Genomic DNA, 15,264 nt, shown 5'->3' with positions numbered 1-15,264 from the left:
TGACAGGTTGGAAAGAGTACTCCAGAAGTTAAGTTTGTAGAATGTTGGCACGACATATGCTGAGACAACGACATTGTGGAACGTGCTCATGATAAAACTTAGATACTACCCCTGTTTAATGAAACAGGAATAATTAGTCATGTCCTGATGTTATGGATCAGGCCAGACCCCCTCAAAACATTCCAGGAAGGTAGCCCAGACCCTAACATTTTATAGTTGTTTTCGGGAGATGTAAGGTGGCTATTCCAGGAGTGATGCAGCTGGTCAAACCACTTGGTTCCAAGTAAAACCGAATTTTTTTACACACCACTGAATGAAATACAAGCAAAAGGAAACAGAATTTAGAATAACACCTACCAACCAACACGATATCCCTGCAACTTAACAAAGGAGCTGTTCCAATTTCCTGCAACATCACCATGAACACACCCCTTTGGGAAAAAAAGGTAAGTTCAAACACCAGGTTCTTGCAGAAGAGATGTTAAAAAGAGATGGTCAGCCAGAAACATCAGGGAACTTTTGTTTTCGAGCAGCTTGCTTTAACAAGCAGCTTTGAACAGACTGCTTACTAAAAGCAAACCAAACCAGAAAACAAAACCCTGAACTGGGAGAATTTGCCACTCCCCTTTCATTGTACAAGTGTTTGTAAAAAAAAATCTAAAAGCCTTTTCCCTGATTGTTGCCTTAGGCAGTATCTGTTAGCCATTAGCAAAGACCCTAATCCCAGACAAATCAGAACCTCTTCCTTTTACAACTCTCTGGGGGCAAAAAGCAAGTACAATGTAACCTTCTGAAAGGAGCAGTATTGTCACAATAGTAAAAGATCCTCTGGAAAACAGTGATCGTAATACCTCTGATTTCCATTTTGTTTGAAAGTGATGTACTCCAAAATGTAAACGGCATTTTGAATTGAAGCAAAGCCAAGATTTAATGATAGAAACGGCTAAGGCTCATTAGGTTAACAACCTAAAGATTACAGCTGTACACTGGACACTGGGCAACACAGGAAGTTAAGTATCATATTTGATTAAGAGGACAGACTTAAGAATGCAGTCGAACAGTACCAAATCTGAGGTTTGGGATTCATTCAGAAATCAGTAACCATCTATAGAAAAATTGATGATCAGAGTAAACTAGCCAGAATGCCACAAATCATTGAAGTATTATGTTCAAATCAAGTCCTGCTATTCCCAGAGTGACTATAAACATAAAAGATTTTTTTAAAAATTAGGAAAAGATTTCTCAATATACCTATATATGGTGCCAGTTGATGGAAAGCACAGATCAGTGTGAAAAATTATTATTCATTACAATTAATTAGATTCCAGTCAGAGGCAGCCAAACACCATCAGCCTATAACACCCCTGATTATCACTCTAATTCCCTTACATCTTCCACCTTACACACAGATGCACAGCAGCGTTACAAAACACATGGACATAGAAAAAAAAACTGGGAAAACAATTCAGGAATTTGGTTCATAAAATGTTGCGTTGATTCTTGCAGATCATAAAGTTACTTATCAGGCTTGTTTTTTCAAATGCTTCTGCTGGTTTGCAAGAGGCACAGGGTGGCTGGTTGATTTGTAAAAAGATCTCTCACTGACAAAACATTGGTGAGGCCATTTTTGTTTACTGCATACTGTTCTGGTTGCTGTCCTCCAGGAAGGATGTTATTAAACTAGAAAGGGTGCAGTGAAGACTTATAACTATTTCAGTCCCATGAATATTATTACAAGGATAGTCTGGGACTTTTCTTTCCTGGGAGCATAGGAGGTTGAGAGGTGACTTAGTGATTTTTAAAATCCATGAGAGGCATAGCTAAGGTGAATACCTATGGTCTTTTCCCGGGGGTTGGGGAGTCCAAACTAGAGCATATAGTTTTAAGGTGTGAGGGGAAAGATTTAAACGGACCTGAGGTGCAACTTTTTTTTTTACAGAGAGGGTAGTGCATATACAGAATGAACAGCCACAGGCACTGTTAGAGGCAGGTACAGTTATAATATTTACAAGTTATTTGAACTGGTACATCAATAAGAAAGGTTTTAAAAGATACAGGTCAAACCCAGGCAAATGAGACTGGCTTAGTTTGGGAAACCTGCTCAACATAGAGTCACAAAGATGTACAGCATGGAAACAGACCCTTCGGTCCAACCCGTCCATGCCGACCAGATATCCCAACCCAATCTAGTCCCAGCTGCCAGCACCCGGCCCATATCCCTCCAAACACTTGCTATTCATATACCCATCCAAATGCCTCTTAAATGTTGCAATTGTACCAGCCTCCACCACTTCCTCTGGCAACCCATTCCATACACGTACCACTCTCTGCGTGAAAAAGTTGCCCCGTAGGTCTCTTTTATATCTTTCCCCTCTCACCCTAAACCTATGCCCTCTAGTTCTGGACTCCCCAACCCCAGGGAAAAGACTTTGCCTATTTACCCTATCCATGCCCCTCATAATTTTGTAAACCTCTACTGAACGGTTTGTTTCTGTGCTGTATGACTCTAAACTGCTGAAGGAAAGATAAACTAGTGTTCTTTCAGGTTTCAAGTGGCTTCCTGCAGAGAATAGGGAGACTTAGCTCCTGGCTGGTTGGAGGTTAATCACTTCTGACTTTTGTTTCTACCCCATGTTCTCAGAATCAATCACAGTTGTTTCTGAGCAAAAGGCCTTGATCATCAATAACTGATCACTCGTCACGAGACCAATCAAAGCCCCATCCGTACAAGAGAAGTAACAGAGAAGAGTATTCATGCAAGGTGCACAGAAAATTAGCATGCAGGTCCAGCAAGCAATTAGGAAGTCAAATGGCATGTTCACATTTAGTGCAAAAGGAGTGGAATGCAGTGTTATGCAGGGTTGTATTGAGACCACGTCTCGAGTAAATGTGTGCAGTTTGATCTTTTATATTTAAAATCTGCTTTGGAGATAATGAACAAAGTTTCACTGAACTATCTTATCATAAAAGACTGAACCAAATTTGATCTATATTCTCTCAAATTTAAAAGAATGAGAGACAATTACAGAAATGTGGCTCAGGGATGAACAGGACTGGCAGCTTAATGTTCCCAGATACAAATGCTACAGGATGGATAGAAGGGGAGGCAAGAGAGGAGGTGGAGTGGTATTTTTGATAAAGGATAGCATTACAGCTGTAATTTGGAGATGCTGGTGTTGGACTGTGGTGTACAAAGTTAAAAATCACACATCAGGTTATCGTCCAACGGGTTTAATTGGAAGCACTAGCTTTTGGACCACCTGATGAAGGAGCAGTGGTCCGAAAGCTAGTGCTTCCAGTTAAACCTGTTGGACTATAACCTGGTGTTGTGTGATTTTTAACATTAAACAAGATTCAGAAGTGTCTTAATCCAGTGGATGTTGAGAGGCGGTGCTGGTCAGGGAATCTCAAACACAGACACAGTCTCAGGACAAGGGGCCTGAGATGAGGAGCCATCTCATCACTGGAATTTGTGTGAAGCTTTAGAATTGTTTTCCACAGATATTTGTGCAGTTTCTATTATTGAATACATTTAGGGTGGAAATGGCAGATTGTGGTCTTTCATGGAATCAAGGGACCTAGGGATTGGGCAGGAAAGTGGAGTTACAAGGGGCAAGATTTCGGTGTTAGGCCTTTCAAGATTACCCTTCCATTCAATAAGATTTTTACCTCAGCTCAACATTCCTGCTTATCCCCAAAATTCTTACATCCACTTGGTGATAAAGAATCTATCCACTTCAGCCTTAAAAATATTTCAAGATTCAGCATCCACTGCCTTTTGAGGAAGAAATTCCAAACTCTCAGAACCCGTTGAAAGAAAAAAAATGTTTCCTCATCTCTGTTTTAAATAGATGATCCTTTATTTGGAAACTATGATGCCTAATTCTGGTGTAGTGAGAAATGACAAATGCCCCACTTCTTCAAGGGAAATCTCCCAGGATTAAGGATGACTTTCTACTATTTTGGTATTCTGGATCTAGGAAGATTAAATAGTCAAATATTAGATCCAGAAACTTTGACACAAGAAGGGCAAGGAGTGCTGACTAAATTGGGTACGTGGGTGGGATGGTTGGGTTTTTGCACCCTCTTGTTGTTTGCTTTTGGCCTCCATCTATATCTGTCGAAGACTCTCAAAATACTTGACTAATTTCTTGATGCTTGTCTTCCAAATTAAGTAGCCTTTGACTTGAGCTTCCCAGGAATCATTGGCGATATTTAGACTATAAGACATAGGTGCAGACATTAGGCCATTCAGCCCATCGAGTCTGCTGTGCCATTCAATTTGGCTGATAGGTTTTCAACCCCATTCTCCCACTTTCTCCCTGTAACCCTTGATCCCCTTGATACGTGAATCTGTCTGTCTCAGTCTTAAATATATCAATGACCTGGCCTTCACAGCCTTCTGTGACAATTAATTCTATAGATTTATCACTCTCTGCCGAAAGCAGTTTCTCCTTATCTCCATTCTAAAAGGTCTTCCCTTTTTATTGAGCCGCTTTGAGGACATTTTTAAAGCATATCCTCTGCCCTCTGGCAACTGCTTGCTGTGACAAAACCCAGAGTCCAAAGCTTTGGATGTCTCATGTCAGGTGTGTGGGTGTCATGGCCTGTTTAATAAAGCTAATTGACTGACTGTAACCAGTGTCTCAATAATGGGGATTTTAGTTGGGAGAGGATGCTGATGTTGGCATGCCTAGCCTGCCAGTGGATTTGCAGGATATTTGAAGGCATGGCTGGTGATATTTCCTAAGGATCTCTGGTATCTGTTGGACATTGTTCAGATCTCCAATACATATCGGAGGGCTGGCAATACTATCATCCTGTTCACCATGAATTAATGTCTTGATTTAGGGCTTTGCCATCAACCACTCTGTTCTACTGATGGCCAAAGTCTGCACAGGCACAGTGAAAGTGAAGTTTTTAGCCACTGAGAGGAAGCTAAAAAAGGTGTAGGAATGAATCCACATTGTAGCTCACCTTGGATCTTGATAATCAGAAGGAAGTGTTGAGTAGTGGGAGCAAGTGGATATAAGGTCTATGTCTTCTGGACATTTTGCCTCACTACTTTTGTCTTGTATGCCTCCATTAACTCATTGACAGCGATTTGGAGCTCGGCATCATCTGCGTGCTACTGTTCATTCAGTGTTGTAGACCAAGCCAGACCCCCTCAAACCATTTCAAGTAAATAGCCCAGATCCTAACTTTGCTAGTGGTTTTAAGCAGGTGTAGAGTGGATAATCCAGAAGTGATGCAATTGGCCCAACCACTTAGTCTTAAACAAAGCAGAATTTATTTGCAAAATTACTGAATGAAACACAGACAAAAGAGAACAGAATACAGAATAACTTAAACTATCTTAAGACCCAGTAGATTACCCCAACTTCATGATGCTATTCTAAATACTTGCAACAATCCCTATAAACACCCCTCGACACAAAAGATAAAATCTTAGAGGAGGGATGTCAGAGAGATTCTGGATGGAACACCTTCTTCCATGTAGCTATTTCTTGGACCAGCAGCCTCCAAACTGACTGCTTTCAGTGAACAGCCAGACTGCTAAAAACCAAAGAAAAGCTGAGCTGGGAGTATTGGACATTCCCCTTTCATTGTCCAAGTGTTATTTTTGAAAACTTGTAAGTCTTTTTTCCAGGCAGTATCTGTTAGCTCTACTCAAATTGGCCCTAAAACCCTTCAAACCTCGACCTTTCGCGATCACTGCTTTTATGACCTCTCTGAGAAAAATACAAAGGGCAACATAGCCTTGTTAAAGGAGCAGCATTGTCACAATCAAAAGTTGAGGTGATCTTGGTTCTAGACTGGAGGTGATAAAAGTTGAGCAGTTTTCTACTCATCCAGTTGATTAGTTCCACAAAGCTAAGGTGAAGTTTAATTCTGTATCAGTAGGTAGCTTCATGGTGGAGTCTTGCAGCAAGGAAGATTCAGAAGAGTGTTAGTATGATGACACAGCCTTGCTTCACCCCAGTTTGCACACGCTAGATCTGTGTTGGACCCATTGGTGTTGGTGACTTATCTTTAGTCATGGGTTATTAGTTAGATTTGCATCTTCATTTGTCTGGTGTCTTTCCCTCTAACATTGGTGATGTTCTCAGTTCTGGATTGCCTTGTGTTTTGGATTTAACAGTTCCATGATCTCTCGGTCATTTGCATCAAACCCAAAGTCTCCTTGCAATTCCTGTTTCTGATGGATTTGAAGGTAGATTGGGCCTTGTGGATTTTCCGTTGTTCATGAGGTGTTGTCAGGTTGACTGTCAGGCAGCAAGTGGAGAATGGGGATGAATTTCTGTGGTTACCAAATTTTAGGAAGATGCTCCATATTGCTCTCCTGAATGACAATCAAAGACCTTTATGAGATTAAAAAGAAGCCATAAGTAGAGGCTATTGCTGTTCTCTGCACTTTCCTTGAATCTGTCTTGCTTTAAAGATCACTTAGTCTTGCTTTAAAGATTTCTAGTAACTATAGGCCGGTGAGTCTCACTTCTGTTGTGGGCAAAGTCTTAGAGAGAATTGTAAGGGATAGGATTTATGCACATCTGGATAGGAATAATGTGATCAAGGATAGTCAGCATGGTTTTGTGAAGGGCAAGTCGTGCCTCACAAACCTTATTGAATTCTTTGAAAAGGTGACGAAGGAGGTTGATGAGGGGAAAGCGGTAGATGTGGTATATATGGATTTTAGTAAGGCGTTTGATAAGGTTCCCCATGGGAGGCTACTGCAGAAAATACGGAGATATGGCATTGAGGATGAGTTGGAGGTTTGGATTAGGAATTGGCTGGATGGAAGAAGACAGAGGGTAGTAGTTGATGGCAAAGTTTCTTCATGGAGTGCCGTCACTAGCGGTGTTCCGCAAGGATCTGTTTTGGGACCATTGCTGTTTGTCATTTTTATAAATGACAAACAGCAATGGTCCTAAAACAGATCCTTGCGGAACACCGCTAGTGACGGCACTCCATGAAGAAACTTTGCCATCAACTACTACCCTCTGTCTTCTTCCATCCAACCAATTCCTAATCCAAACCTCCAACCCACCCTCAAATTTCTGGCTTTTATTGGTAGAGGAATTGAGTTCGGGAGTCCTGAGGTCATGATGCAGTTGTATAAGACTCTGGTACGGCCGCATCTGGAATATTGTGTGCAGTTTTGGTCGCCATACTATAGGAAGGATGTGGAGGCATTGGAACGGGTGCAGAGGAGGTTTACCAGGATGTTGCCTGGTATGGAAGGAAAATCGTATGAGGAAAGACTGAGGCACTTGGGGCTGTTTTCACTAGAGAAAAGAAGGTTTAGGGGTGACTTGATTGAGGTGTACAAGATGATTAGGGGGTTAGATAGGGTCGACAGTATGAACCTTTTCCCGCGTATTGAGTCGGGTATTACAAGGGGGCATAGCTTTAAATTAAGGGGGGGTAGATATAGGACTGATGTTAGGGGTAGGTTCTTCACTCAGCGAGTCGTTAGTTCATGGAATGCCCTGCCAGTAACAGTGGTGGACTCTCCCTCTTTATGGGCATTTAAGAGGGCATTGGATAGGTATATGGAGGATGGTGGGTTAGTGTAGTTTGGGTGGGCTTGGATCGGCGCAACATCGAGGGCCCAAGGGCCTGTACTGCGCTGTATTCTTCTATGTTCTATGTTCTATGTTCATTGTTTCATGTGATGATCAGACTGCATTGTGACCTCCTGCCGTGCGTCTCTTTATCACTGAATGGGGGCAATTGAGGAAGATGTTTACAATGACCTTCCCTGTGGGAGAGAGCAGTAATTCCATTCTGTAATTACCACAACAGGTTTAACATCTTCCTTGAAGGTTGTCACAATAACGATGTCTCGGGAGATCTGTGGACATACTCTTCTTCTAGTTGAGGGACATGTGATCATGTATACAAGCCAAGTGTGCTTCACCACTGTATTTCAGGATTTCAAGCAGGGATTTCACCTGCTTCAGCAGCCTTGCGGATTTCTCAGCTGTCAGTTGTCCTTTTCAACTTCTTATCAATCTGGGACTATTTTGAGATGGTGCCTAGTGGCATGTGTGGGGTATGATTGAGGCAATTTACATTGAGGACTCTTGTCTCATAAAAACACCCAAAGAGCTGCTATAACTCAGAAACAGAATCCGAAAATGACTGGGAAAACTCAGCAGGTCAGGCAGCATCTGTGGAGAGAAGTTCATAACCATAAGACATAGGATTGGAAATAAGGCCATTCTGCCCATTGACTCCATTCCGCCATTCAATCATGGCTGATGGGCATTTCAACGCCACTTACCCGCACTTTCCCCTTATCCCTTAATTCCTTGCGAGATTAAGAATTTATCAATCTCTGCCTTGAAGATATTTAACGTCCCGGCCTCCACTGTGCACCATGGCAATGAATTTCACAATTCTGACGAGGGATCACTAGACCCAAAACATTAACTCTGCTTTCTGTCCACAGATGCTGTCTGACCTGCTGAGTTTTTCAAGCAATTTTGTTTTAGGACTGTATCTTGGCTGATTAGATCCACAGAGTGCTCATTGCCTCTTTGCGCTTGGAGAGAACCACTCTGTTCTTTGCTGTCAGTAGGCTTGTTGGGTTCTTGGGCAGTAGATGGTTTTGACTGGTTAAGAAGCCACACACTTCAGCTTGTGTTGGTGACTTATCTTTAGTCATGGGTTATTAGTTAGATTTGCATCTTCATTTGTCTGGTGTCTTTCCCTCGAACATTGGTGATGTTCTCAGTTCTGGATTGCCTTGTGCTTTGGATTTAACAGCTCCATGATCTCTTGGTCATTTGCATCAAACCCAAAGTTTCCTTGCAATTCCTGTTTGTGATGGATTTGAAGGTAAATTGTGCCTTGTGGATTTTCCGTTGTTGTTCATGAGGCGTTGTCAGGTTGACTGTCAGATGCTGACTGCGTAGGTCCTTTAGTCCATCAAAATTGAATATCCTGTAACACTGTTTTGCTGCTACTACCACTTTTGGGACAGGCTGATGGATATAATAGGCCAGATGATGCGACAGCTTGTCCTATGTTCATCTGCCCTGCCAAATGTGTAGATGATGCAGGCATCTGAGGTTGCTTGCTCAGAGTTGCATAGTCAGGCAGGTCCTAATGTCTGGAGTGAGCATTTTGTGATGACGTCTTGTCTGATGAAATAAGGTGCTTGTAATGACCCAGAAATGTTTTCAGCATTTCATCACAAAAAGAACTCTGTTGCTGTTTGCTTTCCCTATGTCCTCCTTGCTGATCATGCCTTTCTAGAGATGTGCATCCATCCAATTCTAGCATTGTAATCACCAAAGAAAATCAGGTTGTCTCCCTTTGAGATACAGGATATCAACCCATGGGATGAACACCGTACAAAGGTGGGAGAAGGTTGGGGTGAGTGGGTTAGTTTAATTACAGTAGGTGTCGGCATAGCTGCATACCCTCCTCTGGGTACCTGGGTTGCTAGATATAATAAATGAGGTTCTGTTTTTCAGATCATCAGAACCATTTAAATTCAGCAGATTAGGAGTTGGTTTTCCAGCACTTGGAGCTGCTCGATCCATTGGACAATGTTTTTCAATGCTGCTTCATGTCCAGAACGAGTGGGTTGTTTCTCTCCCAGTATACGCCCTGTGATTGGGATTATGTTGTGTTCCCAATACATTCATGCTGCGATGTGGTGCTCTTGTCCAGTTCAGCAGGACCTTCACATCCTTGGTATTTCCAGATTCCCTGATTACGCAAATGTGTTCTAAATCCCTCCCATGAATTGAGGCCGAAGTATTTTGACAAATCTTTTATTGATTAGATTAGATTACTTAGTGTGGGGACAGGCCTTCGGCCCAACAAGTCCACACCGCCCCATGAGCAGTTTTGGTTTCTTCTCACCACTTTTCACCATTCCTGACTGTTCATTTCCATCTTAATTCATTAATTTGAAAAGAAGGTGATGGTTACTACTTGAAAGATTTATAATTTATTTTTATGCTTTCTTGGTTTTAACTCCCTTTTTAATTTAATGATTAAAATATACAATTATCAGATTGAAAGATGAATATTTACCACATGTATCATCTAATTACATAACTTATCTGAAGGCTTATCAGGATATTCAGAACTTTCAATCTTAAATCAAGTGTTTATAATTTGCTTTGGTAATTTTCAGACATGTAGCCCAAGTTTATACAGAGGAGATGTTAGAGAGAGTACACAGTTGATATTGCTGAGGTAGTTCATAAAATGCATTCGCAACACGGTGGCTCAGTGGTTAGCTCTGCTGCCTCACAGCGCCAGGGTCCCAGGTTCGACTGTCTGTGTGGAGTTTGCACATTCTCCCCATGTCTGCGTGGGTTTCCTCCGTGTGCTCCGGTTTCCTCCCACATTCCAAAGATGTGCAGGTCAGATGAATTGGCCATGCTAAATTGTCCATAGTGTTAGGTGCATTAGTCAGAGGGGGGTGGGTTACTCTTCGGAGGGTCGGTGTGGACTTGTTGGGCCGAAGGACCTGTCTCCACACTGTAGGGAATCTAATCTAATCTAAAGTACATGACAGACCAAATGGGACCAAATCTAGTCCTGTATAAATGTAGACTTTTCAATCTAATTTTAGTTCTTCAGTACCAGTAATCAAAACAGGGAGTGTTTCCCAAATTCTTTATGAATATCCCGCACAATCCTTTCCTTGAAATTAAATTGCTTTTAATTGGCTTTGAAAATATTGTTTTTAAATTACAAGAATATTGTCATTTTACTGCGAAAATATTGCAATGACCAGCTGACTTGGCACAGCACGGAGAGCAAACACTCGTTTGGATGGTATGGGTTCCCACCAAGTAGCACCAGCAGTCTTCACTTTAACTTTAATTCATTGTATTAAGCAAAATATCATTTATTTTCATCAATTTTGAAAGTTTTGATTTCAAAACTATACAGTTCAGAATTTAACTTTAATCTTACTTTAACACAATTTAGATATTAACGTTTTGCTTTTGTTGCCATTCCTCAATGGTTTTTTAAATGAACAGAATTCAAATTTCAGTCACGGATGTTTGAAATGAAGATTGATGATATCACTTGGATAGATTGAGGATTGCTGGATTTTATAACAGAATGTAATAAAATATCAGAATAGAAGGTTATTTGTTTTTTTAAAAATTGCCTATGTTTTCTCCTCCTCAGGAGTAGCAGACAGATGGGCAAGTAATCAGGCTAGTGATACCTGCCACCTTGGCAATTTAGTTCTGAGCAGGAAGCTTGACGGGTGACCTTGTTGATTTATAACCAATCAAAGCCATGAAGTTATCAATTAACAGATGTTTAAAGGCCTCAACCACCCAACAGTTTGATTACCTGCTTTTCCAATGAGAAAAGTAGCTACCTTCCCAACAGGGAATCTAGGGTGGCTGACCTGCTCGGTTTTAGGGGGGTGCTTTATTTGCCCCAAATCTGGGGAAATAGGGGCCAAGGATACTGGGTGAATCAGGTGGCCGCTAAAAGAGACACTCTCCCTTCTTGTTGCTGCAGCCTACATCTCCAGTCTCGCTCCTCAGGTTCCAGAGACTGCCAACTTCTAATTGGCCAACATCATCTGGTGGATCAGAACTTCAGTGTCTCGGGGATTGATAAGCTGAGAAACCCACCCGTGAGCTCTTAACGGGCTGGTTGGAGCTTAATCCAACCGGCTTACTGCGAGCACACTTAATGTCGACACAGCATGCTTAATAGCTAAGATTTTCTGTCTAATATTAAGGCACAAAGTAGTTAATTTTGAGAAAGAACATACTCCTTTCATTCTGGTTTGTCTTTGAAGGTCAGTTAAATATCACTTCATGAGAATAGTTAACATTCAATTGCAGAGGATAGATTGATGAGAGCATGTACAAATAATATATTTGGTTCAAAAGAAACACAAAGCTATGTTTCAAACAACCTTCCTTGAAGCTTGATTACATTTGAACACTCAGGCACAGTTACGTTGTAAGCATCAGCTAAGTTGGCTTGATTGCAGTTCTGCAGCGGTTCAAGAAGCCAGCTCACTATCAACTTCTCAAGGGCAACTGGGGTTGAGCAATAAATGCTGACCAGCCACCGATGCCCATGTCCCTTGAGTGATTTAAAAAAAAAACCCGACTATTAAAGCAACTATGTAACATGAGTTAGAATTACTTCTGGATGCTGTGGAAAATACTCTGGATGCCTGTGGACATGAAAGCATGTTGACCAAAACTAACTTTATGTGCAGTTTGAGGCAGCAAACTGTGTTTGACCAACTCATTAATGAAAGCTTGTAATATAAATGATTTACATTTTATACCACTTTTTGGTCTATACTTGAATACATGCAAATACAGATTCAAAACAAAATGCTATTGTTTTAACCTATTCAATTCATTTTCTATAGACAGGTTCAGAAAGGAGCACAGTGGATGGCCCCCGAACAGACCAAATGGAAGAGGGGTCAACCAACCATGTTGGTGAAAGCAGGTTAAGATTAGAAATGGCACCAAGTCTGGTGAACGGAGTATGTAATCAAGATGGACATACTATTGATGTGGAACCAAGTGAGTGGATGGATAACCAGAGATTCCCTCAACACCCCAATGGAAACAACAATCGAGGAACAACTCCAATATTGAACCAAGTTAGGAACCATGTCAAGGAAGGTCTGACTACTACTGAGGATACTGTCATCCTGGATGATGCTAGAAAGTTAACTGTACTCTCTGAAACAGTAGTAAGCATACCTTCATATAACTCACCAGCAGAAAACTCTCAGCCTTTACACAGAATTAACCTTACAGAGAAATGTAAACTAGAGATTAATAACAGCAGTGACGCAGTGAATATGAATGATGATTGTCCTCCAAATAATGATTTGGGCACTTTGACCACTGCATGGACCCTTGCAAAAAAACATGGGAAGAAACCACCAAATTGCAATTGTGATGGGCCAGAATGCCCAGATTATCTAGAATGGCTTGAGAAAAAAATAAAAGCTGTTCTTAATGAAGAACATAATAGGACTTCACAAATCCCTGATAAAATCAATGAAATGCCTGTGGAAAATGGTGCTTTACCGAATCATTTGCCTGTTTTGGAGGAAGCATCCAATTTTGATTCCTCTGATGTTCCTCAATATTCTCAGAGTGCATTAACCATTGCAAAAGAGAAAAACATAAGTCTTCAGACAGCAATTGCCATTGAAGCCCTTACACAACTGTCATCAACACTTCCGCAGCCATTGTCAGAAGCTTCATCACAGATCAACAGCACCTCTCAAATTGGCGATGCCTCATCTGGTTCCATTGAGGAAAACAATGTTCCGTTGTCTGCATCTTCTGATGCCATTCAGGGCATGCAAGAAGACCTTAATCATCAGCAGAAGAATAGGCATCCTTCTCTACAAGAACATCCTGGTCAGCAAATGTTTCCAGAATTACGTTCTCAAGTGCAAACTCAGTGGGAACATCTAAAGAAAACAGCACAGATTGAAGCTCACTACATTCCAGCCATGAAAACATTACCAGATCCATTTAATAACTTTACAAATTCAATATCAACTATAAAACAAACTGACGAAGTCTCTGCTCAGAGGAGGAATACAGTCAATGCTGAAGGAAACATGCCAGTGTTCAATGCTCATCAGCCAGTTACTTCAATAAGTGACCCTATGACTGAATTAAAGCAGCTATTAGACATTAACAATAGTAACAAACACCCTGTATCATTGTTTAAAATGCCTAGCTTAATTATGCATGAAGATGCAGGCATAAAAACCCAACAAAATTTATCAATGCCATTCTCCAACTTGGTAACTGGAGTTGAGTTTTATGGAATGCAGACTGAACAACAGTCATCTCAGTCCATGCAACAAATTGATATGCATCAAAGAAGTAAACATCAAAAAACGCAGGCAGCATTACAACAACATCTACATCATAAACGCAACCTGTTTCAAGTGCACTGTCAAAAACAGAACCATCTACATGAGCAGCAAAAATGGTGGTCACAACATCAGCCACATCTAAAAAGGCAGAAACAAAAGAAACCGGTACACGAAAAGAAGAAATTACAGCCAACATATAAGCAGCGTAAAGAAACCCAGCTTCAAAAGACGCAAAATATTCAACAGCAGCTTTTCTTGCTTCAACTTCAACAAATGCAACAAAAGAAATTACAACAAAGTCTGCAGCATCATTCATTACCACAACAGAAACAGGTCTTCGATGGATTCCATCAAGTGGAAAAAATACAGGATAATTATGGAACAGGGGAAAATGAAGCACAGTTACTACCACAACAGGATCATCTTAAGGAACAGCAGATACAGATAGCACTTCAACCAACTTCTGAAGTTTCTCAGCAGAAGCAACCAGATCACAGTGAGTCAGCAATTACTCAGGAGAGTCCCACCTTTAACAGGTCCGTGTCAAAGGAAATATACAGATCTCAACTAGATTCTTTCTTGTCTAATGAAAACATTGAAAAATATCCACAATCAACTCCATTGAAGAATATCCTTGCCAGATGTGCTGATGATCAAGATTCACATACTAATTCAGTCTCCTTGCCTATTCAAATACAACAAAATGATGTATCAGGACACAGTCCTCGCTCTTTTGAAGAAAAAATTGAGGAACTCTTAAAACAATTTGAAGCTGAATTTGAACCAGGCTCAACATCACAGCAATTCCAGTTTACTCCTCAGAATAACTCAGCATCTCAGGGAGAACCAAATCAAAACCAGACACTTTCCACTGGCTCTCAGCTTTCATTTCTCAGTCAATCTGGTGATTCACACCAGAGTAATCAAATATTGTTTTCTGGGAAAAGTCCTTCTCATGAACAACATGAGCGCAAACTGACCAATATAAACAACAAAACCAATTCCACTTTGCAGGATAATACAAAATGTTGTAATGACACTTTTTTGACCGGATACTCAAAACACATGAAAGTTGAAAGCTCTGGTGCTATTACAGTATTGTCAACAGTTTACTCTGGAGAAAATATCGAGGGATCTTCAGAAGGCACACCCACAAAAAGTACACCACTCACCCCTTCCCTCAGTGGCTTTTTGGAATCTCCTTTGAAATATTTGGATACCCCAACTAAAAGCTTGCTGGATACCCCATCAAAAAAAGCCCAAATGGAGTTTCCATCATGTGACTGTGTTGGTAAGTTTCAAAAGGATCACCTTGCTTCATTTTATAAAAGAAATTTAAGTATAATTTTAGAAAAGATAGGTGAGGGAATAAGGGAGGTGGGTGGCAG

The 15,264-nt window shown here is 40.9% G+C and overlaps 1 protein-coding gene across 7 annotated transcripts in view; it reads left to right on the top strand.

Moving 5' to 3' along the window:
* tet3 (tet methylcytosine dioxygenase 3) overlaps positions 1–15,264 on the top strand; it is a 368,466-nt gene that overhangs the window by 214,495 nt on the left and 138,707 nt on the right. For all 7 annotated transcript variants that reach the window (XM_043681513.1, XM_043681517.1, XM_043681514.1 and 4 more), the window contains one exon: positions 12,392–15,167. In XM_043681513.1, coding sequence (XP_043537448.1) covers positions 12,392–15,167 — 2,776 coding nt within the window. The remainder of the gene's footprint in view (positions 1–12,391; positions 15,168–15,264) is intronic.

The sequence above is a fragment of the Chiloscyllium plagiosum genome, chromosome 42 (assembly GCF_004010195.1).
Source record: "Chiloscyllium plagiosum isolate BGI_BamShark_2017 chromosome 42, ASM401019v2, whole genome shotgun sequence".
Lineage (NCBI taxonomy): Eukaryota > Metazoa > Chordata > Chondrichthyes > Orectolobiformes > Hemiscylliidae > Chiloscyllium > Chiloscyllium plagiosum.
This window is presented reverse-complemented; position numbering and strand designations above follow the sequence as displayed.